Source organism: Centrocercus urophasianus, unplaced genomic scaffold (genome assembly GCF_019232065.1).
Source record: "Centrocercus urophasianus isolate 14NV4802_14NV808 unplaced genomic scaffold, USGS_Curo_1.0 seq_43, whole genome shotgun sequence".
Lineage (NCBI taxonomy): Eukaryota > Metazoa > Chordata > Aves > Galliformes > Phasianidae > Centrocercus > Centrocercus urophasianus.
In genome coordinates this window covers 1,084,728-1,111,714 of record NW_024885011.1, presented here as the reverse complement: position 1 = coordinate 1,111,714, position 26,987 = coordinate 1,084,728, and the positions used below count along the sequence as shown (strand labels likewise).

At 46.1% G+C, this 26,987-nt stretch overlaps 1 protein-coding gene across 1 annotated transcript in view; it reads left to right on the top strand.

The window, feature by feature from the left end:
• Positions 1 to 26,987, top strand: part of CSMD2 (CUB and Sushi multiple domains 2) — a 230,066-nt gene that overhangs the window by 30,950 nt on the left and 172,129 nt on the right. The window contains exons 4-5 of the mRNA XM_042834042.1: positions 268 to 380; positions 21,935 to 22,129. Of these exons, the coding sequence (XP_042689976.1) occupies positions 268 to 380; positions 21,935 to 22,129 (308 nt within the window). The remainder of the gene's footprint in view (positions 1 to 267; positions 381 to 21,934; positions 22,130 to 26,987) is intronic.

Below are 26,987 nucleotides of genomic sequence, written 5' to 3'. Positions count from 1 at the left end.
GAGTACATGAGTAGTTCCTGTGGAAAGCCGGGAGGGGTTGCAAGCCCAGGATGGGTTTGCCCAGCGTTAGCTGAACAGCTGTGTAATTGACTCAACCTCTGCGTGTCCCTTCCTAAGGAGCTGTTAGCCATTCTCCTTCTGTCTCTTGGGATTTCCCAGCCCTTTCAGGCTATGCTGTGTTGGCCAGGCGGCAGCTGCCCTGCTTGTTGCTGTGTGGGGAGGTGAAGGGCAGTGGTGAGTGTAATCTTCCTCTTGATTTTCTTCCAGGTTAACGGGTTTCCAGCTGCCTGCTCCTATAGTGAGTACGGGGGTCGTGCTGTCCTTGTGGCTTGTGAGCGACTACGCGGTCAGTGCTCAAGGCTTCCAGGCAAACTATGAAGGTAAGTGCCCAGTGCAAACCTGTCTTGAATCATGTGTGCATCCTCTTATGGCAGGATGAGAAGCTGAAGTGTGGAGTTTATACCACAAGAAGTGTTTATACACACATATATACCTATGTGCTGATGCTTGATCTAGGACAAAACACCCGATTCAAATCTCTCACCCTTTACAAGGGGAAATGCATTTTTCTCCTTTGCATTTGTGCTTAAAATCTTAGTCCAGCAGCAACTCCAGAGTGTCTGAGGCAGGAGTGGAATTTGGCAGTGGGATCCTCAAGGCTGCAGCCAGTGGGATTTATGGGATTTACAGCAGAGCTCATGGGGAGTGCAGAGGAATGCAGAGGATGTTTAGAGGTTGCAGCATTTTTTTTTCCATTCTCTTTGCTTTTTTTTTTTTTGTCATGCATCTCCTCCATCTCTCTTGGAAGTCATGAAATACCTAAAAGAACTGTTTGTCCTCGAAGGCAGATCATGGCTGTGTGAGCTGGGGCTGCTGTAAAGGACAGGTTAACCATGTCTAAATTGGAGTTGCATTTACGTTAATTATTGAACCTAGAATATTGTTTCTGTCCCTGTAAATGTTTTTCTTAAGTTCTCAGCCTTAATGGTAATTTTTGGTAATGAGTCCTACTGGCCAATTACCCAATGCATTAAACCAAGCAGATGCCTTCATTTAGATGATGATTTGATCTCTCAATGTTTTTTGCTCTTGACAATTGTGCAGGTTCAGGAGAATTCTGTTTAAATACTCTCTAATTTCTGTTTAAACACTTTGCTCTGCCTTGAGGCAGCGGAGGCTTTGCAGAGAACAGGGGTGTTTTATTACTTCCAATGGTTGGTGTTGCAGCAGGTGTTGAGAGCAGCCTGGCACTGCTGTGTGCTGTTGTCCAGCTCAGAGCAGGCTCTGGCTGTTCACAGGGCAGAGGAGGAGAAGCAATCCCATCCCATTGATGGGACCTGTGGTAGAAGTCCACCATTATGCTTGATAAATGCAACAGCTCATGGCTCCCAAATTTGGTGACAGAGGACGGAGCTGTTTTTGTACCTTCCTGACTTTGAGAATTCATTTTTTTGCCATTTAGTTGCACAGCTCTTTGCACTCTCCATCCTGTTGCTGGTTAGCCTGGTTCCACCAATTGCCCTTTGCCCAGGCAACCCCAGCCATGCTTCTGTGCCACAATTTGTTCTTACATAGGAAGTTCTGCAGATAAAATGTATATAACTTCATTTTCATGAAGCTTTGTTCTCCTTTCTTCTCTGTGGTACCTTCCTGCCTTTGTGCCTTGCTTGTGACCTTGCTGCAGCAGGTGTTCTTGTACACAGCCTGCTCCAGGGCTGCCCTTCAGTCACATGTCATAAATTTGCTAAGGAGGCTTTAAAGCAGATAACAGAATGCATTGCAGGGGAAAAAAAAAAGAAAGGTGTTTCAAACTTGACAGAACCATTGAGTGACACAGAGCAGATGGAGGCTCGCTAAAAGCGTGGCGTTGCGCCTCCCTCCCAACAAGGTGCTCATATTTAGATTTTTGTTAACTCACGGTAAAGGAAGAGATAAGCCAGCTTTTGATAAGAGCTACATGCTCTGCTGTAGTGCTGTTTCAGCTCGCTGGTAATCCACGACTCGGTGAATAGCTTGTGATTCTATAATTCATGCTTAAAGACAGAACAATGCATCAGAGTCCTTTTGGTAAATGGCTCCTTTATGATCTGCTATCAAAGCACGCTCGTTATTTGCATCCTCCCTGTAAGCAGGCATTTGGAAATGGTAACAAAAGATCTCGGGAACCCCTTTTTTAAAGGAAGGAAATACATACATGGGACATCAAAGTGATAGGAAAACAGTGCACATAAGCTGCTGTCTGCTCTATCCTGGTCTTCTGGGAGGCAAAGAAGTTGAGGTTGGCTTTATCAAAGTGAAGGTCTTCCTTATTTATCTAATTAGTATGAGTATGCGTGATGAAGACCATTTATAAGCAATTTATTGGAAGCAACAAACATCTGCTTAGATGTGTGTATATGTTTATTCATTTCTGGCTGCACTTAAGCCATGCACTTCAACTGGGAAAGGGAGCACTTGCATGCACGGGTAGCAGAACGCTTGCACCGAGAAAATGTAGAGATGCTACAAGAACAGATGGACAGAGCACATTTCTGAGAGCCTGCAGACCCTTTGTGAGCCCCAGGTATTGCTGGTGCCAGAAGGGCATTGGAATCTGGAGAACTGCCAGCTCCAGGACTGCCATGCTGCAGCATTGCTTGAGTGTGTGCTCCTCTGACTTGTTTTATACACACCTATGCAGTACTGTAGGATATTCTTGAACTCTCTCTTCCTCTGATTTCCTCATCTTTGTTCATTTGGTTTGCTGTGTGTTTCCAGCTTGTTTGTTTTCATTGTCTGATTCCTCCTGTTCTCCAATCTCTTGATGTTTGTTGTGATTTTTTTTTTTTTTTTCTTCTATTGATGTCAACTGTTATTTTGAAGCCCAGTATAAACACTAAGGATTTTACATTCATTTTCCTGCTGTGGAAGGCAAACAGGCTGATGTGATGCTTCCCCAGCACAGCCCCCTCCTGATGGGTGGAACATCTGCAGCTGGAGGTGGTGCTGCTGCAGGGTGCAGAACTCTGTTAGAGGTGCTGGGGGACAGCTTTGGGGACATGGGTGCTGCTTCCAGCTCTGGCAGGGGTGCTCTGCAGGATCTCATGTTGGTCCAAGTCTGGATTCCAAGTTCCCGTGGTGTAAAATAAGGTCAGGATGGCTTCTTGTCATACACACTGCTCTGAGCTTGCAAAGGTGGCGTTCAGGAGCTTCTCTATGGCGTGGTGGATTTGGGAAGACCTCACATATGAGGAGATGTGGCTGGATTGCCAGTACTGAGGTGGATCATCAAGCAGAGTGGGGGCAACTGCTGTAAGATGAGTGAGAGGCAGTGAGAAATGGCCTTGGTCACAAGGGTTTGTTCTTTTAAACAAGCAATTCTTAAGAAGCTCTACTCCAGGACCAGTGTTTTAGAAAATGCTTACATGAAGTGCTTTCATGCCTACAGCAGACTCTTTTTTCTTTCTTTTTTTCCCCTACAGAACTGTCCCTTGAACTCCATATGATTCAGTTAGCCTTGTTCCCCTCCATCTGTGGGGCAATTTCCCTTTGTGGTTAAACACTTCTCAGGGTTCCCAGCCAAACCTTGGAGCCCTGTGTTCCATTTTCAGGAGAGCTGTGAGGCAGCAGCCATCAATAAGCAGAGCACAAACTGTACTGGGATGTGAATCTTGACCACGTTGTCTTGGGGACCGAGGAACCAAAAATGACCGATGCCTTCATTGATTGCTTCCCCTGAAGGATGTCTGAAGCTAATATTAAGGCACATGCTTGCATTACAGTGTGAAATTAATTGCAATCACAGCTGCCACACACCTGATGAATACGCAGTGAGTTGACATTTACAATAAATTGGGCAAGTCTTTTACAATAAGAGGAAATCGATACACATTCCACATCACTTCCTCAATAATACTAATAACACTTCATGATGAAGAGAGGGCGGGTTATTTTAGCTTATTAATGTAGGTATAAAATAACTTTACGTTCTTATTTGTAAACCATTACCTCTTGGCTGCCTCACTTTAGCACTGAGGGGATGAAAAATGGCAGAGGACTTGAGGAAAGATACCTGAAGCTGCTCTTCATCACGCATGACTGAAGAGAGCACTGCTATAAAACACTTCTGCCCTGGCTTTGTGCACTGTAGCCACAAAGGCTGGAGGCGTTTCATGGAATCATAGGTTGGAAAAGAGCACAAAGATCATCGAGTCCAACCGTCAGCCCATCCCCAGCATCCCAATGCTGTGCCTGGGCTGTGAGCAAAACAAGAAGGAGGCATACAGAGGATAGATGATGTTCTAAGACTGCTGGTGTTCTTTTCCCAAAAGCAAAAGTTCATTTAGAAACTCAGGCCCTGGAATGAACTGAAGGGTTTTGGATTCTGGACTCCTCTGCTTCAAAAAACTGCTGTGTGATGCAGTGAGATGGAACAGTAGGTGAAGATTTTCCTTCCCAAGACATCGCGTTTGATTACAGCTGCAACAAATTTGATAGCTGCAAACACTGAGTGCCTGATTGAAAAGAAACAATTATGCCTAGAAGAACACTGCTTATTTTAAGAAATTAGAAGCGTTTAAATACAGAGGGAAACAACCCCAAGTAAATGGTACTGTTTTCCTTCATAATAAATACCCTCCTCTTTCTCAAGCACAAATATTTCATTCTTTAGAGGGTTGTGTGGGGAGTTGTGCGTATATATTTAGATAATGCAGTTTAAAAGTGGGTCCTGTCCATCTTTATCCATAGCTTTTCCTAAATTTGAACAAGGTTTCTTGACTGTTGTTCTGGATGTGTCGTCACTGTGCTCTGTGTCTCCCTTTTCCCATCTGTCATTTGACTTCACAGTGGCAACTGCCCCATTAATGGAGTGGGTCTGATTTCTGTCTTTAGCAACAAAGGATGCAAAGTTGGTGCAAAATGTCCAATTCAGCTTCTGATTGTTCAACTCGGGGCTCCCAGAGGGGCAGAGGGAGCTGCCCGGGGGGGTGCAGAGGCACTGGGGTGACCCACACTGCTCAGGAAGCACTCAGAGTATTTTCTCCATCTGGGAAAATAAATTTCAGGTCTGCCAGCTTAGAACTGAATAGGCTAAAATCTTTAAAGCTGTAACAGAATGTACTTTTTACGCCAATTTTCTTTCTGAGCAAACACCGCATTGGGTTCATTTAAACATCCAGCTGGGTCCCAGCTCTCTCAGTACCTGAATCATAGCAGAGACGCTGGGTGCTTGGTAAGCTTCCTCAGTTGGTGCTTTTCTTTCATACTGAGGCAGAGGAATGTGAATCCTGCAGCAAAGCACAGGTTAACCCTTGCTGTGGTGGCAGTGGGAAGGATGGAAGCTGAGGGTGCTGCTCTGCTCCTTGTTCTTCTATGCAAGTTTGCTGTTGCCTCTGTGCTGTAGTTGCAGTTGGAGTAATAGATGAGGTCAGACTGAAGGCAGCTCGTGGGTTGATTCACTTCCAAAGTGATTTAAGCTAAATGGAATTAGTAATGTTTTAAATATGATCTAAATGCCTACCCAAGGTCTGAATGCAATTCAGCTAATCCGTTTTAAAAATAATTTGCTAATTTTTGCGTGTAGCCCACCATATGGAGAAGCAGTGAAGTAGCAGAGGACAGCAGCAGATGAACCAGAAGTTTTCATCTAATTCTAATTGCTCTATTAGAGTTTATTTTGCTGCAGTAACTCGCTTAGAGCACTCAAGCCAGCCAAAAAGATCAGCAGCTGAGATCCTTGCTTGGCCGTGCTGGCTGTGTGCACTTGTCAGTAGTGCTTGTTCTTAGTGGGTTCACAGCTAAGCTGACTTGTTTGGGTCACACTGCTGTTTCTCAATGGCTTTAAAAGAACTGATTGTTTTCAAACCAAGTGAGACACCCCCAAACTGCTGTTGTTTGGGGGGTTCATAGCGTTGCACTTACAAATGCATACAGAGTGCAGTCAGAGCAGTGCCAAACCGTGCAGCTTCTCAGTCAGCACACCGTGCTGTGCTCTGCTTCCTGCTCGTGCAGTGTCAGTATTTGGAGTACATGATCAACCAAGACACCAAACGAGCTGTGAGGCAACGTGGTGTTGTCAATAACATTGAGTGGCAGGGTTGTTTCACGAGTGACTAGAAGAGAGTTTGCTTCACAATTAGATTTTAAGCATAGCATTGGATTTGTTCTGTCTCCAATTAAAGTGTTTTCTGTGAATGCAAAAGATGTGCTTGGCAATAGGGTTACATATTGTATGGTTTCAGATTTTGTCTGCTCTTTGGAATTTATCCAGGATTTCTCAGCTCTGTAGCCGTGTCCCTGTTTGTTATCAGCTGTTCACAATGTGCAACTACTGTTTCATTTCATGTACCATATGCATATTGCACACAAGTGATTTTCATACAATCATAGAATCGTTGGAGTTGGAAGGGACCCCTGCAGGTCACCTGGTCCAACTCCTCAGCAGCAAACAGGGACACCCACAGCTCTGTCAGGTGCTCGGATCCCCTCCAGGCTTCCTGCTGCCCCTCTCTTCTGGCCTGTGCCAGCTCCATGGAGCTGCTGGCAGCCTTGCAGGGATTTGTTCCTTTGAGGAATGTTTGTTTGCTTGTTTTTTCTTATATTCAGAATGGGATGCTTTAGACAAATAGCTATTTTAAAAGCATTTTTCAAAGGATAAAAAGTGAGTACAGGAGCAGAGGGCTTGAGCTCCCCTTACTGTATGTGTTAACGCAGGGGCAGGGCATGACCCATTCATTGAGTTTCACTGTGCCCAAGGTCAATAATAAAACTTGCAATGAGGACTGGGTGTTTTCTGCATCTCAGCGCCCAGCACGGCAGCTGTGCCCACTTTATTCCAAAATTGAAGCACCCCTCAGGGGATCTGGGGTAGGAAAAACCAACCTTCCTCTTCTTTCCCTTTTTAACTATACAAAAGATTTTTATTACTTAAATGAGCTCCCAGCAAGTCTGCCTTAATTTACTACTAATTGATTTTAAGACTTGAAAGCTGTGGAGCTTATTAGCATTTGCTGACTCAGCTCCAGCCCTCCCCTCCTGCACACTAGAGCATGCAGTGAGATATTGACCCGTGTAACTGCAGCACTAAATGAAGTTGAGAGAATATTAAATGTCTCATATTGGCATTTGATTTGCATATGTAAATGAGATCAATCAGTGCAGACGCAGGAGAGCAGAAATAACGTGCTGCAAATAGGATCCTGCATTAAGCATTCAGACAAACATGGAGTGATACTTGCTCAGCTGCAACATGGGGGTCACTTTGCTGTCAAGCAGATCCCACTGTTCTCACCTAACCACAGCTGCTCAGTTACTGACCAGTTTCAGAGATAAGTGTGTGGAAGTGCAGAAAGTACGAAAGAAAAATTGCAGGATCTCTTCTTGCTTCTGCTTTGCTGGTGGTGGGAGGTGCTGCCAGACCTGTGGTGCTGGGAAGGAGCTGGAAGCAGCACCTCCAGGAGCTGCACGTCCCCTTGATGAAGGTGCTTGGGAAGGACTCAGATCCTGGCTCCCTCCTGGCAGACCTTGATTTTCCTTCCTTTTTGTTCCTTTTATTTTTTTTTTTTCCCTTTTGCATATAATAGAGCCATTTCTTTTCAATCAGGGAATCTATTTGCAGAACATGTAGTTGTTAGATGCGTTTGGTTTTGTTTCAGCATACATTTCCATAAAAAGTCACCACTAATGAGCTGTGTGAAAATTGCAGACTTGCTGCCAAGGCAATTTGGTTAAAAGGCTTGTCTGTCCTTCCTTGCCATTCCATCATGCCCAGTGCTCACCCAGGGATGGCTGTGGTAGCAGTGAAGGGGGAGGTGAGGGCTGGGGTGCCTCTCTGTTCTCTGAGGAAGTCCCACTGCTGCTGTTGTTGCCCCTCCGCTGTCATATTTTATGTATCTCTGTGGTGGTGGATTTTAAGATGCATTGGCCAATTTGTAGTTATAGCCCACACAAGGAGTTTTTGGTCATTTTATCTCCCAAATTGACCACTGGTGAAATTCACTTGATTGAAAATCAGAACCAGTTCCTTTTCTGGATGTTGGTGTAAGGGATTCGACCTGAACCCAACGTCTGGTCTCACTGTCCCTCTGTAGAATGACATTCCCAAGGACAGAGGTCTGCGTTCACAATCTGAGCCATTTTCCATATACTTGAAATCAGGGTTCCTTACTGTGCTTCTCTTTGAAGCCAATGAGGTTCCATTTAAGGGATTATCATATTTTAATTTGCTTTGAGGATGTTGCACAGAACTCCGTGCACCGCTGCTGGTGATGGAGATCTTCATCACTCCAGGATCTGCTGCTTACACCTGCTCAAGTGAGCAGAGGTTTGGACATCAGTCAGAGCTCCTCCAGCCTGGAGGTGGTCCTCATCCCTCAGGATTTGCAGAGGTGATGGTTCAGCTCTTCTGGTTGTGCAGCTTACCAGCTGGTTCTGCCCTGGAGTCAGGGAACAGGGGGCTGCTCCTTGGCTGAAGGGCTTGATTTGTCTCTCCTATGCCAGCTGAGACTTTGGCAAGAATCCTCATCTTTAACTGCTTACACTGGTCTCTAATGTGTGGGTTTTTATTTCTTTAGTGGGATCAGTGTTAAAATGTCTCCATCCCAATTTAGGCTCATGAATGTCCCTTCTGATATGCAGATGGGATTGACTTTAGAGGAACTTCTATGGGGGACAGCTGAAAATCCAGGCTAAAGCCGTCTATGTGCAGCAATTTAGATATGGAAAATTAGCTTTAAGCTTAGCATTCTCCATTAGTAGGAGGCTAGTTGACTTTTGATTATGCAGGCAAGGCAATTATTGCAGGAGGAGAGGAGGTGGTTGGGCTGACCAGCCTTGCTTTTAGCAGCTTGCCCTGATCTGAACTCGTCATTCATAGCAGCAATGGTTGGGAAACAGAAAGCAGCTTGCAGAGAGACTGAGGGGAAACTTGTTTGGCTGAGTAACAGAAAACCTATCCCACAAAATCCTCTGACTGGATTTGATTGGATCTAAGTTCCTGCGAGACGTCTCCTCTCAATCTGTTCAAATCTACCCAGTCTGTGGATGGTGATTCCTTCCCCCTTTTCTTTACCAGGCGGTATTTCTTTACAGTTTTGAGATTAAAATGTCATCTGTCCAAGCAGAACCTGACTATAATAGAGAAGTAGAATGGAAGCAGTTTGCTGGGCTGTCTTGCTGGGATCGCTCTGCTCTCCTTAAGCTTTGGCTTGCTGGGGACTCCTGGTGGGTGGCTTCTGTTTTTATTGCAGAAGGAAACTGGGAGGGCTCCGGCCCTTTGGGAGGGCAGGACGTGGGATGGCAGCAGGGGAGGGCACACAGGAGTTCCCTTTCTGTGTGCTTGTAGAGCTGAGCAGGGTGAAGCAGAAGGCATTGAGGTTGGGCGAGGGACTGATCCAACGTGAGATCAGCGTCATGTCCCCGTTGGCTCACCCAGAGAGCAGGGCAGGAGTCTTCTGTTCTTTTGCTGCCTGATTTACTATTGGGAATGGGAAAGAAGTGGAGAGCTGAAGCACATCTTACAGTAAGAGGCTTGTGTGCATGTATTCAACTACACAGTTACCTTCAGGAATGCTTAAATACCAGAGAGCTACTACTGTGTGCAGCAAACCTTTTGGTTTAGGCTTTGATCGGCTCATATAGAGTGAATCCTTCTTAATTCAAATTAAATGAGTATTTAATTAACTTATCTCTGTTTCCAGAAGTGAATGCACATGCCACATGGTGATCTGTGCCTCTGATTGCCGTGCATTCTCACCTTGACTCATGTTTTGATTCAGAAAGCGCTGTGATTAGCTGTCAGCCATCAGAGATTGGAAAAAAACAGCCCCACCTCCTTCTCTTCCCCCCCCCAGCCAAATCCCTTTGTGCTGGCTGTGCTTAATGGAGATTGTTAATTGTAAAGGCCACGAGGACGGGGCTGCTCACAGCTGTTTGCAGCTGGCAGAGCGTGCGATGCTTTAGTGCAGGCACTGTGGAGTCGCTCCAGCAAATGGAACATGGGTTAAAGGAAAATAAAGTCATTAGTGGCGTTCACAATGGTGGTAAGGGGTCGGTGTGGCTTGAAGTCCTTTCCTGTACTGCTCGGCTTTGATTGGGTTTTTAGCGAGTCCCCAGGTCATGGATAAGTGCAGGTGGATGAGGCTGTCCCTGGCACAGCTCTCCCCATCGGAGGACATTGGCAGTGTTTGGGGTTCGACCTTGATGCGCTGCTCTCAACCACTGCAGGGCTCAGCAGCTCCTTGATTTCTTATATTCATTTTTCTCTTCCTTGACTCAAAGCGAGGTCTTGTGTCTCACTGCAAATAACTCTTTGTGCAGAGATGAGCTGTGTTGAGGATGGCTCAGCTTCCCATATACAAATAGCGTGTATGCACTAAAATATTTCCCCTCAGATTTACTGTTTTCCTCGTGTCCCCAAGTATCAGCTGCCTTTACAGTTTTGTTATTGGTTACTGTGCCTGGAGCAACAGGTGGATGGGAACGTGTTTGTAAATGGTGTTAGGCAAATGCCACAGAGAGCTCTGTGAGGCTGAGCAAAAGCAGTGCTGTCTTCAGCCCCACTTTGCTGTTCCTCTCACGCATCAGGATGATGTGTGGCTGGAGATGGAGCTGCTGAAGGCTGCTCCCATTGCTCTGTGTTTGTTCTGCACGTTCTCTGGTGGATAAGGAAGGTCACAACAGCTTCATGTTATTGAGTCTTCCGTCTCAACCACATCCTGCTATTATGGAGCAAAACCAATGATTATTCACGCACAAAAAGGCTCAGTGATATTATTATTATTAATAAAAACAGGGCCTGTCAATCAGTAATCCTTGAAATGTGGAGCAAAATAAATACAACCTGGCTTTCTGTCACTGTGTGGAGGTACTGATGGATCTGGTCCGTGTTTCTTTGTAGCAGTGCTGTACCAAGTGCTGTTCTGTCTCTAGGAGATATGAAAGCTCAGTGTAAAAGAATTGTTGGATTGCTTGTTCTTTAAAAAGCAAACAAGCAATAGGACTGCCAACGCTGAAAGCTCAGGTCTGTGTGATCGTGTGATGCTATCCTGGTGGGCTGGAAGGCGAAGGAGACAAAACCCAACGCCCAGCCCTTACAGATTGTTTGATCTTGTCCTCGTTTGTTCAGCTGCTTCATCCATTCCTTCACACACCGACTTGTCTGCTTCTTTGTTTTGTTATTTATTTTTTCGCCTGGAGGAATGGCAGCTGCACGCTTGTGTTTCTGTGCCAGCAAAGATGGAGCGCATGCAAAAAAAAATGGGGCACGCGTGGCCATGGCTTTTGGCTGCTGCCCAGCACGTGCATGGTGTGCTCTGCAGGTTGCTGTGCTCTGCAGGTCGCTGCTCCATCCATCCATGCGGCATCACGACTCGGTTACAGGCAGCCCGAGCGCTGATTCTTTATTTTTAGCTCCCACCAAAGCAAATGAGCTGCATTAGGATAGATACCATCTCAAACGTGCATGCTGTGAGGTCAGCTGCTTGCTTTGATCGGCTTGGCGATGGTGTTTTCTCCAGGCTGACACAGCTGTGATATTCATTTGATTATTCTTGTTATTTGCATGAAAATTATAACTACTTAGTTGATAACGTCGTGGCGACTGCCTCCTGCCCCCGGGGAAGCACTGTGCTGTGCTTTATCTTGGAGATTACACAGAGATCTCATCTGCAGAGATATCACTCAGCACTTGGGTTCATCCCTTTGTGCTTCTCTGAGGCTTCCCCCACCCCGCCAGCCCCACTCTCACAGATCTTTACTTTGTGCTGCCTTCATAACAGCTTGTCCTGAGCTTAATAAAGGAGTTTACAACGTTGGCAGCGAGCGCTGTTTTATAATGTTGGTGCAAATCTGGTGCCTGTCTTCTGATGGTTCAGGTTATCATAACCTGCATTGAGCGTTACTGAGTCCAGGTGGCAGATCACAGCCTTCTCCTGTGCACATCCCCCCCCATGCTGCTTTTTCTTTTCAAGAAATCCCCTCCCAACACCTCGCATCAACTTCTGGCCCTTCGGTCTGTTTAGATGTGCTAAAGCAGGGAGAATTGCCTTTGTTACTAAGGAGACAAAAATTAATCTAGTATTTAGAACAAAGATCCTCAGCTCCTCTTTGCATCCATTTCTAACTGGGAAACATGGGAGTTCACTCAAAATGCTTCTTTCTGCTGAGGAGATATAAATACCCACTGCTGCTTTGATGTTACGGCCCGTGTTCTTGATCAGCAACGGAGGATGGAGGGGGCAGTTTGGCAGTTCTGTCATCGCTTCCATAAAACATTGGGTTATCTGGAAATTTCCAGCTTAGCATAAAAAGCTCAAGAAAAGAAAGAGGTGAGTATAAGAAAGCATAAGAACATGGGTTTGTGCTAATCCCGAGCTTGTTGCTGTGGGAAGAGGCTCTTTCTGAGCATTTTTCCCTTATTTGTCTGGTTTTTAAGAGGATTAGTCTTTCACATACTCACTTATGTACAGTGTTGCATGTGAAATATAGCTAATACACTTCCCTCCAAGATTTATACTTCTCCTCTGTGCCCCCTTTAAGATGCATTATGTGAAGGCAGTCCCTCTTACTTTTTTGGTGGGAAGCTCATTAATTTCACAAATGGAGGAAAACTTATGGAGTCTTCCACTTATGGAGGAAAACGATTTGCAGGAGGAGTTTTTGTGGTTTTTTTTCTTTACTTTCTTTCACGCGTACAGAATTCCTCATTCAAAGATTCAAACATCTGCCCATTGGTCTTCTGGATTTGGGAGCATCCCAAGGCTCAGCCTTGCACAGACCGAGATCTGAAAGCATCTTGGATTTGCAGAATCATAGAATGGCCCAGGTTGGAAGGGACCTCAAGGGTGATGAATCTCCAACCCCCCTGCTCCATGCAGAGCCACCAACCTCCACATTTCACAGCAGCCCAGGCTGCCCAGGGCCCCATCAACCTGGCCTTGATCACCTCCAGGGATGGACGGGGCATCACAGCCTCTCTGGGCAGCTGTTCCAGCACCTCACCACTCTCATAGTAAGGATCACAGAACTACCTTGAAATTAACCTTCCAGACACTGCAGTGCTTTCTCAGTTCTGCCAACTAACACAGAGAGCCTTTATGCTAATTAAAATTTCTTGCTGTTGCTGATCTCACTATTATCGTGTTCTTCCCACGTAACCTCTCATCCTATAAAATTAGACCAGCCTTGCAGAAATGCACAGTGGGAGGAAAATGAGTTTTTGGTAGCATATTTCATATCGTAATCTCATTAGCAGTTGTGCTCTACTGTGAATATATGACAGAGTTGTGCATGTGTGCTCTTTTGGATGCGCTTATGCTGAGCTCTCCTCCAGCACCCTCATCTGCTCCTGGCTTTGTGGTGCTGCCCTGGGTTTGCCTGCTGAATTCGGGATGTGCGAAGATGGGGAGGAGTCAGGAATGAGTGCTGTGCTGTGGCACTGAACTGCAGCACCTTGAGTCGGATGGAGGAGTTCCACATCTCAGCAAGCACAGCCTGGGCCACCAGCATGCAGCATGGGGAGGGTCCCTGTGCAGTTATGGACCCCTTGCAGGTGCTGAGCAGCTTGTTTGCTGTGCCTTTTGGGATCTTAAAGAGCATCTGTAGCAGGGAAAGGTAGCAAAAAATTACGTTGTTCATTCTGTTTCAGTGACTTTCAAATGGGCAGCTTGGTTTTTACATATCAGAAGATGACTTTTCCAACTATTGGTGCTCTGCCTGACCTGGGGGCTGGAATCCAGGTTAAAGTGGGCCCTCATCTCTCATTGTGCATTGTCACAACGTTTTGTGTAGAAATCAAATGAAAAGGAGAATTTTAGAGCTTGAGAAAATGTTATTCATGTGAGACTGCAGGTTGCAGTGGAAGCATGCAGGCTGTGCTACTCCCCAGGCAGATCTATTTTTGTGGGTTTTTTCTCCCGTAAGTAAAGCATCCATTATCAGAAATCCCTTGAGAACTAATTCAAAACAGAGGAGTTCCTGCCTGGCTGACCCTGGGAGGCAGGTAATACCTGAACAATGCTTCGAGCATATGAAAATACCTTATAAATGCCATATGTTGTTAATCCTTCTGTTGTCTGCACTGTGACGCATCCTTGTTGTGATGCTCCAATGACCCTGAGCACCAGGTTTGTGGGGGGAAGATGCATCCATTGCCTCCATAGGAGCTGCCTGATGGGACCAGAAATAAATATGCTTAGACCAATAGACTTTTTTTTCTCCCAATCTTGTGATGGTTTCCTTCTGACTTGTACAGCAGCTTCCCTGGTTTCAGTAAATCCTTGCTGTGTTTGCAGAGGAATTGCTGTCTGTCTTTAACCATCAGTGGATGGGAGGCAGTGCTCCATGCCTTGTGGTCCCAGCAGGTTGGGATTTCTCCCTTGGAAACATCACATGAGATGCTGAAGCTGTCTGAACAGTGTCTGGGAAGCTTCCAGTGTTGCACTGAACAAATGTACCCTCAGCAGTTACTCTGGTGGAGGCCAACAGAAGCGTTACAGTGTGGAGTTCATTACTGAAAGGATACTTATATAACTTTCTCCCTCCTTTGTGGTAGGGCTGTAACTTCTATAAAAGCAAATCATGTCCTGAATGTCTTTTAAGATGTCAGCAGGAGACAGGACTGAGAATTGGCCATAATCCTGAATATGTGGCAGTTGAGTGCAGCGGTTGCTTTGTGCTTTTTAAGAATGGGAAGGTTTAATCCCCAACCAAAGTAGCCTTTTTCTGCTGCTGCTCAGATCTTTAGCTTGCATAAGCCACAGCCTGCTGTTCTGCTTTGGAATTTATTTAATAGCTCGGTTGTTTGGACATGATTAAAAATGTAATGAATGGAATGAAGCAGTAATAAGATGAACAGCTCATAAAGGACTTCAGCCTAAAAATATCTGCTTCAGCACAGCTACTGTAGGGAAGACTGTGGCAGCAGTCATAGAAAAGTCCACTGCATGAATCTCTTAAAAGTTTCAGTGAGTTACTGCTGACTGTATGAGGCTAACACATCCCCCCCTCTGGTTTATCTCTTTACCCTGTTTTTTCCACTCCAGTGTTTTGTCTCCAGTGCTTTTCCTCTGAGTGCCTGATGCACATCCCTGGAGAAAAGGGGTTTTCTTTAGGTTGAATTGCACATCGTGTATTGAGTTGCGCATCAGCTGTGTAAATTCTCCTTTTCCAGTACAAGGATTGGAAAGGGTCAGACATCCACGGCTTGCTGGATGTGTGCTTATGTTCAAACTGATTCAGAATGATCTTTCTCTGAGCAGATTTGTACTGCTAAGGCCCAATTGTTCACCTTTAATATACCAATGCATAGGTTTGCTCCTTGTAATGGGACAAAATTCAGATTCTCAGATGCTGGAATCTTATTCCCCAGGTTCCCAGTCCTCCCTCTTTCATTAATGTGTTCCGAGTGTCCTTTAAAGCAATCTTGTATTGTTTCCATGACAATATTTATACAATAGACGCCTTCCATGCAGTACATCCATGAAAATTCTTCATTTCTATCACCTCTTTGCAGCAATTCCTGGTATATGTGAGGTCTCCTTGATGGATTTGTCCATCACGCTGCTCAGGATTGGCCTTAGGTGAGCATCCTGCATGGCCATCAGCCCAACCTGAGCTCAGCAAAGTGAGCGCAGTGAAGGAGGGGCATTTCTGCTGCTTCACTGCTGTGTATAAGAGAAGGGCAGCAGCATTCCTTGTCTGTCAGCTGGGCCTCTGTAGGTTTTCCTGCATCCCAGCCTTGTTTTCACTAACTGGAACTGCATAGAGCTGCATAGCTCTGCTGATGGTGCACTGAGAGCCACCAGGTGTTTCTGTGGCTGAGATCTGAGCGATGTTTGGTTGCTGTTGCAGTGACAGAACGCTTCTCCATCCCTCTCGAACACCCACACCACAAAAAGGTCTCTGCAGTGATGTCCGTGATCCAACGTGGCAGCAGGCTGTCAGTGTCCCTGCAGGTCGTGTCAGCTGTGATTTCTGGCTGGTGGTGGGGTGGCTTTTAGGTTTAATTGGTCTTAAGGGCTGCCTTAACGTCAGCTTGTGTAAGTGTCCTTTTAGTGCCCATGACACACGTGTGTGTGGGGAAAGGGCAGCTCTGCATGGCAGCCAGACGTGTGTAACAGGTGGTCAAGGACCTGAAGGCAGAATCATTCACACTTCTGAAGAAATTTAGGCACTGGGGAGGTCCCACATGGGGCTAAAAACTTGTTCTCTGCAATAAGTCCATGTTACTGCATAGCTTGCAAAATACTGCTTGTGGCAAATTCTGCAAGATAGGCATCTGTGAACTTAGGAAACAGAACTCAGCCCTAGGCCTGGCTTTTGGGGTTTTGTTGGTCATAATTAGATCACTTCAGCTTTGTTTCCAGAGAAGAGGATAAAATCACCTTTAAATATTTTTTAAAAGTCATTTACAACTGCAAATTAATGGTGCACCTCCAGGGCTAGAAAGCAGAAGGCTTCCTGATTAATGCAGCTCTGTTATGGCATCATCTTCAAGTTATGTTTGCTGGTTACCAGTGAGCAGTGTGCACACTGAGCTCAGCAGTCCTGGCTGCTTTTACTGTTGACTCTTCTACTCAGCAGTACAATATTTCACCTTTCCAGCTTTCAAGGGCATTTCCCCATGAGCTGCAATTTCACCTCTTTGGTCGGCTGATGGACTGCTCTGAGGTTTTTGTCCCAGTTTGTCACGCCTGCAGTATTGGCCATTGTGCAGCGCTGAGTAGCTGAGCTTCCTAAAAAAAAGTACAAAAACACGGGGCTGTAAAGGTAATAAATTAGAAAATAAATGATGAAGTGGTTTAAGCATGGTTAGGTTGGTCTGTTTTTTCGGACATCTGATGTGGGTGGAACAGAAGTGTGAGTTACAGGTGTTTCTGGCCAGGCATCCTCTGCTGAGCTTAGCAAGATGTGGCACAGAGCTGAAAGCATCAGCGAGTGGCAGTGAGTCCTGGCTGCAGGGACCCCTGCTTGCTGCAGCTCTGCAGATGCCATCCCCCCTGCTGGCTCTGGGGATGCTTCTTTCCCATTCCCTCTCTTTAGAACATGGTGGTTTGTAAATCCCACTGAGGAAATGGACACAGCTGCGAGTTTTATATGGTTTGCTCCCTGCAGAAGCATGGTGCCATCCTGGTGGGTCCTCTGAGGGCTCCAGAGGGCTGCTGATGTGCGTTGGCTGCTAGAAAGAAGATAGTGGGGCTGTGGGTGTGCAGGGCCCAGGGGCAGCCCTGGCATTGTGGGGTGATGCCTGGGGCTGGGCGCCTCGCTGCTGCTATGAAATGTTTACTGGAACAGATGCAGTTGGCTACAGTTCTTGTTTCTGGGTAATCAGCCAATAGCCAGAGAAGATCAATACGCAGATAAACAATGCAGGCTCTAAAGTTGGAAGTGGCTTTTTTTACCGAAACAAAGATTGTTCTCTGTCCAGGGATGGTCTCCAGCAAAATGCAGAGCGGATCAACACTGGCACCCAGTGTCTGGATAGGAGCTGGCTGAGCCTTTCGCAGTGAGGTGCTCTGCTTGTTTCCCTAGGAGTGGTTAACCTTAGTTCAGGGAGGAAGAGAGGACAGAAATGCAAAGCCACCCTCCTGCTCCTGGGAGAAGTCTTTTCAGGTTGCTCTGCAGCTGGTAAATGCCAGTTCAACGGAGCCTTTAAACGTGCACTTAAATCCATTCCTGCTAAGCAAAACACTTAACTGCATACTTTAAATTAAGCTTGTGTTCAAGTGTTGCTGCACAGAGAAGCAGCAGGGCTGGAGCATGCTCACGAAGATGAGCACGTCCTCAAGTGGTTGCTGATGAGGCTGCTGATGCAGGAGAGCATCCTGGGCTGGGGTGGGGGTAGAAGACCTGGGCATGTGCCAATGCCCAGCAGAGGAGTTCTGTGTCCGTGCTGCTGTGCTGGCCAGGCATCCTCTGCTGAGCTTAGCAAGATGTGGGACAGAGCTGAAAGTGTCAGCGAGTGGCAGTGAGTCCCGGCTGCAGGGACCCCTGCTTGCTGCAGCTCTGCAGATACCATCCCCCCCTGCTGGCTCTGGGGATGCTTCTTTCCCATTCCCTCTCTTTAGAACATGGTGGTTTGTAAATCCAACTCTCCTTGTCCTGTTTGGACCAGCGGTGAGAAATGGCTGACATTTGGACCGCAATAACTACCTACGTGTGTGTACTTACATACTTGTGTAAGTATGTGACAAGGGCTACATCAATCCCGCTGTCAGTCACACGTTATTCCTGAGGGTCGTGTGCTTTGAGAGCTCAAACCTTTGATTTGGTGCTGCAGAGAGCTGAGGTGCAAATAACAGCTTTCCTCTATCCAGCTGTATTCACACGGTTTGCAGCGGGGTGGCACACTGAGCAGCTCTGCAGTTGGGCCAACCTGGTCGGTGGGCATTAGAGGGGCATTAGAGATCCACTGTGATCTCATTGCTTTCATGTTTTGAATCTTATGCCATTTCTGCAGCGGGGTGATTAATCAGATCTGAAGCACTCTCAGCTCTCTCTCGATGCTCTGGGAAGTTGTGCTGGGGTTGCTGTAGTGCATTGCAGGAGGGGAAATTGAAAACTGAAAATGAATTTCCAAAAAAGCCCTAGAACTACTACTGCAAAGAAGATGGATGGTGAATCATTCTGGTCTGTTATTATCCAGAAGTAACTATCTAGCTGTTTTTTAGTGAACAAAGAAATATTAGAGGGAAAAAATAGTTTCCATTTAGCTTTATCTCTGTTGGCAGTACTGGAAATGAATCATGACATAAAAAAGGATAAAATGAAATGAAGAAGATACCATTTATTTCCTTTTCTGTAACACATACTGGACACGTATTCTGAAGGTTACAACTCTTCAGAACTAAAACAGATTGCACTGAAACACCGCTGGGAGATACTGGAGGTTGATGGAGGATCCCTGTGGTACTGAGCCCCACAGTTACGGGCAGAAGGGGAGAGAAAGGTGCTGCTCATGGGCCCCCACCTCTCCCTGCAGTTCACCCTTGCGCTGGCTGAGGGTTCTGTGCCAACGTGATGCTGGTTTTCTGGGATCTGTTCTGCTCTCTTTGGGTTTCTGGGAAGGTACCCAAGGCAGCAGCCAGGAACGCTGCTCTGCCCAGCACTGAGTGCCCATCACTGGCTTTGGGTGCTGCGGTTTCCACCCAGCCTGCATTTGGGAAGTGCAGTCAAATAGAGACCTTACAAAAGTATATTGGAGATGAACTTTGGAAATGAGTTGTTGGCTGAGCCAACTGGTTTAGGTCAATGGTTTTGTTATTTTGCTTTGTCTATGCAGCATCCTTTCATGGGGATTTATAAATTATTCCTGCTGTAGTAGCAGCACTCAGGAGCTATAAGTGCCTGCTCTGGCATTGGCTTGCTTTGCTTTTTTTCTTTCTTTTAAGCTCAGGAATGAAAATCAGTTTTGAGTGAGGAGATGATGTATGATCTCATATCGTAAAAGTTGTTCTCCTTGATAAGATTTCAAGGTTACAACAATGATAGCATTGAAATATCTGTCATAAACTACCATAGATGATTCAAACAATAAAAATGTTTCTCTTAGCTATGTAAATAGGGTAATAGACTGGAATGTGGTAGCTAGATGTGTTAAATGTTGGGGTTAGTTTATATTCAAACAATGTAGGGAGGAAATAGAGCTGCAGATTAATTTGAAAGGAAGCAGGGAGGATTCCTCTTCTGAATGGCGAGAGAAGTAGGGATGGATTTGAGGTTTTGTTTGAAAGCACCTGAACTGGTAACGTAACTCAGATGTGTCGGTGTGATGAGCAGGATGAGAAGCACCTCTGGGTCTTTTGCCTGTTTTTCCTGAGAAAAAACAGCCTATGGGGTTTTAGGAAAGGCTGATGTAATTAGCCTGAATTTGTCTTGATGGTGGGATGCTGTCCAAGGATGCGTTGAGTCACATCTAATGACTTAAAACCTACTAATTAATTTCGAATGAACTGGAACGAGGAGACCTGGCTTGACGAGTGCTAGGGTTTGAAAGCTTCTGATGTTGGGACTTTCCAACATGGTGATCCCGGGTGAGGGGCTGAGAAAGGGCAAAGCCAAACAGGGTTCAAAGTGGAAGTCAGGGAATGGTGTGAAGCTTCTGATGGTTGTCAGCTCCGGCTGCTCTGCAACAGCTTGTACGTTTGGGTGGTGGAAATTGATCCAATGCTGTGTTTCCATTTCCAGTTTGTTTAGCAGTTTTCAGGCTCTTGGCACAATTGCAGCCATGGTTTCTCCCCTCGTGAGCTCAGGGCCTCACGGTCCATGCTGCCATTACCCCATGGCCAGGGTTCCTCCGCAGTGTCACCTCAGGGAGCGCTCAGGACACTGGTGTTTATGGTTTGATGAGGTGCAACTGCAGTAGCATAACCCTATTTCCTTTCCTCTGACATAAAATAAGGTAAGGGTTTGGCAGCCCTTCAAATCAAGACAAATAAAATAAACTGTTCTACATTCATCGTGGAAAGCAACAGACTTTGCTACAAAATGACTAACAGGACATTCTATTCATCTGCACCAATCTGGTCTGTGGCTGCATTCATTTCCATACAATCACTGGAAAATATTATGTTGATTGCCAGGAACAAAGCTTTTATGGGGATGAAAAAAATCCGTGCTGCTAATAATCTACAGTGGAATTGGTAAATGGGTAAGACAAAGCTTTAATAATATTATTCTGTGCGACATCTGATGTAAATAATACAGTTCTATTAATCTCTCAAGCAATCAGAGTCTGGCTGTTAGAGGCAGTCAAGGATGAGCAATAATATTCTCTCTTCTAAGGAATGTTGGAGTAGAATTGAAATCCTTTGGTGCCAACACAGTTGCTGCCCCGGTTTGGTGAGCTGGGGTTGGCCCTAAATCCGAGGCACCTGCATCCCATGCTGGGCTCCCAGAGGCACCTCAGGATCTTGGGCTCCCACCTTGGCAGCTGCTGTGGGGCTTCAATGCAGCTGGGCTTTCTCAGGAGCACTGGGGAAGGGGAACATCAGCAGCTCACGTTTGGGGTGATGGATTGGTCTCCTGCATGCAGACCTCAGGGGTGCGACTGAGCATCCTCATGTGGCAGCTGGCTCTGCTGCTGACGTTAACCTGGAAAGCACCAGGCTCTGTGCAGGGAGGTTTTTTGGTTCGTGATGCCGAAGTGTTTGTCTTCTGCAGATGTGCACCAGTGTCTTTAAAAAAAATAAAAGCAAAAATCAACTCAGTCAGCAGCCCCATTGAATCCAAAGCAATCAAGGAGTTAATGTTGCTTCCCCCAAAAGCACGTGTGCTATCCGTCCTGCAGCACGGTGTTAGTTAGTTAAGGCAGCCAAACGAAGCAGGATTTTTAAATGAGATCCTGTTTTTCAAGTATGATTTTAAGATACGATGCAGGTTGGGGTTGTCTGATTCTTCACGGTTCATTAAGTAGGGAGCAGCTAGTGTTAGAGTGACTTTTTAAATTGATAGATTTTTATTTATAGCGAAGTTCTAGTCATTAATTTTAAAGGAACGAAGCATAAAACCAAGAGTTGGGTTCATTTTAATTTTTTTTAAAGTGACATTGGTAATTTAATTAAATTGGGGCTCTGAGTATCATTACAGAAAATGAAACATTAGTTCTGCACTGCTTTTCAACCCAGCTGACGTGTTCCACAGCATCGCCCAACTCTTTGCAACGTGCGGTCATTGCTGTTTTGATGTGAAGTTATTGCTGAACATGGAACTATTCAGGTTCTGGAGTGACCAAAGTGGGGCTGAGGGCAGGAGGGCCAACCCTACATTCCCTACAGATGAGTCCTTCCTTTCCCTCATTGCTGCCCACACAACTGTTGACCATCACCAGCCTCATGACTTCAGCTCTATGGTTATTTGCTCTTACACTGTAATTCACTTGGAGTTCTGCATTCCCCACCTGACGACGCTTCACTTTCGCTGCCCCATTTCCCTAACCAGAGTCACTTTCTTTTGGCAGTTCTCCCCAGTCACACGTGTGGGAACCCAGGCAGGCTGCAGAATGGTGTGCAGCAAGGAACGACGTTCAGCATCGGGGACAAAGTGAGGTACAGCTGCAACCCTGGCTTCTTCCTGGAGGGCCACGCTGTGCTCACGTGCCACGCCAGCATGGAGAACGGAGCCTCCTGGGATTTTCCTCTCCCCTTCTGCAGAGGTAAAGTGCCCTCCTTCCTTCTGCAACAACGAAGAGGGATTTAACGAGCTGTTTGGGGTTGGGAAAAACTTCATGGAGCGTGAGCTTGATTTAAAAGAGTTGAAATCTAAACATGATGTAGTTAATATTGAGGTTCCTTTTTATTGGATTCCCTGAAGCTGCCAGGACTTGGGTGACTAATGGGAAGGTTATGAAGTGCTCAAAGTATTCAAAATGCTGCACCGCTGCTTTAACTCCAATTCCTTTGTTTAAATAGAGGCAAAAAAAAAAAAAAAAAAAGCAGCAGCCACATTATCCATTGCAGCAAGGCATCTTCCTAAGGCCGTGCATTTTTCTGCATCAAATATTGGGAAATTTAGAGTGAATTTTCTGCTCTTCCCCCACATCAACCTCAGTTCCCCTTTGGCTGCCTGTAAAGAGAAGGGGGTCTGTGCAGATGTGCTGAGGGCTGCAGCCTCCAACAGGGGAGGTGAGTGGGGGGGTGACACCTGGGCAGGGATGGGCAGCTTTCCTGCAGGCCCTTTGGGACAGTGCAGCTTTGATTCCTTTATCAGCACAGAGAGCTTCCTGCTAATCCTCTGGAGCCACGAGGGACTGGAGAGGCTGTAAATATACAAGTGTCTGTGTTGTTTTACCAAAACAGTTGCTGCTGCTTTCAAATCTTTTCCCCTCAATTCCTTGTGTACTTCAGCAGAGCATCTTCTATTGATTCTTTTTATTGACTCTGCTTGTGCAATCAATTAGCAGTTCTAAGCTGTAGCATAAATCTTGAATTTAAAATGAACAAATATTGTTTGCTTGGCGTATTTTTAATGCTTTCTTGAATGAGTTACACAGCAGGGATGTGTGCTGTGTTGTGTATTTCTTGTGTGCTTACCTGCTGCTTTGGAGCCAAGGGCATCACAGCACTGAAGGTTCACCCAGCCATGCTGTGCTGCAGAGGGACAGCTGCCATTGCCACCTGAGTGTCATTGCTTATGAGTCTGTGCTTTTCCTTTGAATCAGGACTCACTGTCACCTGAAAAGCAAACAAACCAATGAAGTTAAAAACAAACAGAAACAACAGAAGTGCGTGTGCATGCGCCTGCATTCAGCTTTGAGAGCGCACAAGGCAACGGCCTTTTTAGAAAATAGCAGATTCTGTGCTTGAATGGATCTGTGTATCCTTCACCTCCCTCCAAAGGAAGCGTGCCATCTTCCCGTGGCCCAGCTATTATTCAGGTATTTGTGTAGCAGTCTGCAATAAGGGAAGGATTAACTTCTGACCCCAACAGGTGTTGAAGTACTGAAACGTGAAGGTTGGCATGGTTGTAATTTTGATGCAATCCCCTCGCAGATGGAGTAAGGACCATCTCTACATTTTTGTCTTGCACTGCCAAGCTCAATTTTAATTTTAACACCACTGTTTCAATCTTGAATCCAGCAACGATGATGGAGGCGTCTGATGTACTTCAGAATGAAGGAATATTAAATTCTATGGTGCTTGAAACGGTGCTGTGTGAATTGCTCTGATCTCAGGGAAGCGTTGGCTTGTTGAGCTGTGCTCGTGGTGCTGTGAGCCTGCAGGCTCCTGGAGGTGCAGCACTCCTTCCTGAAAGATTGGATCCTGCTGCTTCAAAGCTGGCACTGAAACTTCCACAGCAGTTTTTTTTTTTGGAGGCAGGAACTAGAAATCTCCTCATGTAACATTTATATCTTGTCTCAGGAAGGCAGAAAGTAGCAAAGACAATCTGCAAATTGACTCGCTGAGTTTGAAAACCAGCTGCACTCCTTCTACCAGAAGTGGGTTTCAGCCGTCAGACGTTGGTGCTTGGCTGATAAACTGGTGGTACAAAATTCTGTTGTTGCAAGGGGTGAAGAGGCAGGCAGGCAGATTTGGTGCCTTCTTCTGCAGGGAAAATCGTGTTTGAAAGACTACTGCCTGAGGAGGAATATGTATTTCCCTGAGAGATGGAAGATCTTTGTGGCTTGCATAGCTTGTAATTAATTCTGTCAATATTGGCTTACTGGTGATTTGTGTCTGAAAGTTTGTAGAATGAATGTGTGTTTTCTTTTCTAACGCAAGCTGGAGATGGGTCGTGCTGCTGGGTCACATTCAGACAAATGAAGATGAAAGATGCCCTCTAGCTGAGCAGGTGTTACAATCTGGGGAGCAGCTGTCTTGGGAATAGACTTGTCTGATGTCACTGCATTCAGTGGGGACTGCCCTTTGCTTCTTCCCCTCCCACTGCAAGGGCAGAGGTGGGAGACAAGTGCGGAAATCAGCAGGAAGTTCCGACCACGCTGATCAATACCTTCTCTCTGGTTCCCTTATGCTCTTGTCTTTGTACCTGCTTTCCTCTCTGTAGCATCCTTTTTTATATTTTGGTAGCCTTGTCTCCATTGTTCCAGTCCTCGTGCATTGAAATAATCAGATGCAAAGAAATGCATGGTAGGAAAAGAATAAGAAATGAATGCGTTCGAGAAGCTGGAGCTCGGCGGTGCCAGGGCAGCAGTGCTTGGAGAGGAGTGCTGTGGCTCAGCTGCTCTGTCTTCATGAGATGTCTGCACCCCTTCACCCATCTCTCAGTTTAGAAGTACTGTTTTTATAAGGGATAAGTGTATTCTTAATGAGAAAGGAAAGCAGGAAGGAATCCCAGATGCGGAAGGAGTGGAGTGGAGAAGCACTGGAAGTGGTGGTGCTGCGGCTCCCCGGTGGTTTAGAAAGCACAGTTATATCAGAATTGATTCTTGGACTCTGAGCTAAAAATCACTCGGCAATACTCTGTTCTGGTGAATTATGTTCCTTGCTTATGTGGCAGGAAGGACTAAAACTGTGGTGATCTCATTCTGGGAGCAGTGAAGCAGCAGCGGGTGGCATCTCTGTGCTGATGTGCCCATGGCAGGGCCTGGGGGAGAGGCTTGGCTCTGCCTGGGAGCACATGGGCAGCCTGCAGACACACCTCAAGACTGGGCGTCCTCCGTGAGCCTGGTGCTGACTCCAGGCTCTGATCTAGGCTGGCATTTTTCCCATCTGTAGTGTGTCAGGGTATTGTATGGCTTCCCTGTTGCATCTTGTATGTCACATCCTGCACAGTTTTCTGTATATAGGATCGAATCATCTGAGCTGGAAGGGACCTTTAAAGGCCATCTAGTTCACCTCCCCTGCAATGAACAGGGACGCCCACAGCTCCATCAGCTGCTCAGAGCCCTATCCTGCCTGACCTTGAATGTTGCCAGGGGGGAGGAGACCACCACCTCTCTGAGACCCCCTCCCTCACCCTGCTGCCTGCATTGCTTTTGATGCAGCCCAGGACACAGCTGGCTTTCTGGGCTGTGAGGGCAAATTTCATGGCCAGCAGTACCATACCAGTACCCCCAGTTCCTTTCCAGCAGGGCAGGGTGGTAATTCTGCAGCTCTGAAAGAATGCTCTGAAATGTCTGTTTCATAAGGCACTTTCAGGCATGTGGAGAGAAGTCTTGCCCAGATTGTTTGCTGAATTTAAGTAGAACTGATAGGTTTATGATTCTGGTAGGCGTCTGAGTAAAAATTCAGTAAGCCAGCTGAGAAGTTGAGAACATTTGCAAAGCTACATTTTAAGAGTATCAAATATGCATAATCTCATTAAAAGTGGTCTGTCTTCTTATAACTCCAACAGCTGCTTAGATTGTACCATGCCCAAAATAATTGAATGACTGTTCAAGAAGATTTTTAGAAGGTCGTAGAACGTATTTTAATGGTAGAAAGCTCTGCAAATCTCTAATACAGCATCAAGTCAAAGTTCTTTGGTGTAGTTCCCGTTTCTCCTTCTACAGGGGCAGATGCTGCTTCAGAGTTCCAAGACCCCAGCAGTAAATGTGGCTGAGAAATTGCCTGGAAGAAAAGCTTGTTGCAAAAGCAAAAGGGTTTGCTTTTGGGTGTGTTTATGGGTTCTGGACTGCAAGAGTGCATGAGCACAAGAGGAACAGCTTGTTTGGCCATTGCAGCTGTGCCCTGCAGGCCGTGGGGCTGACATCCAGAATCTGGATTGCTTGTAGTTGGTGCAGGGCTTTGTGTGCAGAGGTGTTGTGAGTGGGTGCCTGCAGTGGTTGATGTCAGACATGGAGTTGGCATTAGCAGCCCCAGTGGGGCAGGTATCTGAAGAATACATGGGCTTCTTCGGATCTCAGTGCGTTGCTGAAGCAGCTGGTAGTTAGGTGTGTGGTTTGGAAGAGGTCACTGGCTGAGAATCTTTCTTTGCATGTGTTTCTTTCTAGTATTTATAGGGGATCTTATTCCTGAGATATTAAAATGTGAACATACAGTAAACTGGTGATTTATGCTGATCCTCTTTGGCTTAAACCACTCATCCTCTTAAAAGCATTTTCACTCTATTCTGTAGGAGAAGAGGGCTTTGCAAGTAGCTCTTTCACTTTTTGGAAAGGGCCGCCTTTAGAGACTCAAGTGTGAATCCTGTGTCAAGTTTGAAAGATTTCCTGGGGCCTGACTTGGTTGCAGCATCAGCAGTTGTCCAGCAGTGTGTTGTGGCAAGCCGTAAGCAATGTGATCTAGCCTGAAAATCAGCCCTGCTTTGAACGGAGAGCTGAACTGCATGAGAAATCTTTTGGCTGCCATTACCTGATGGTTTCAGTTGCACTTTGGTGTCTATACCAATACCAGTAATGTCATTCATTGGAAATACAGGTATCTTTGAATTCCAAGCAACAGAGCATCGAGTGCCACGGCTCCCCCCACTTATGGCCACGGTTGGGCAGGCGTGAACCCAAACCCTAACTGTGCCTCCTGCCTATGTTGGGGCAGCAGATGGCCCTGAGGGAGGAGAACAGCTGGCAGAGCTGTGCTCAAGGCACTGCATCCTGATGAGAGCTGAAAGCCAAG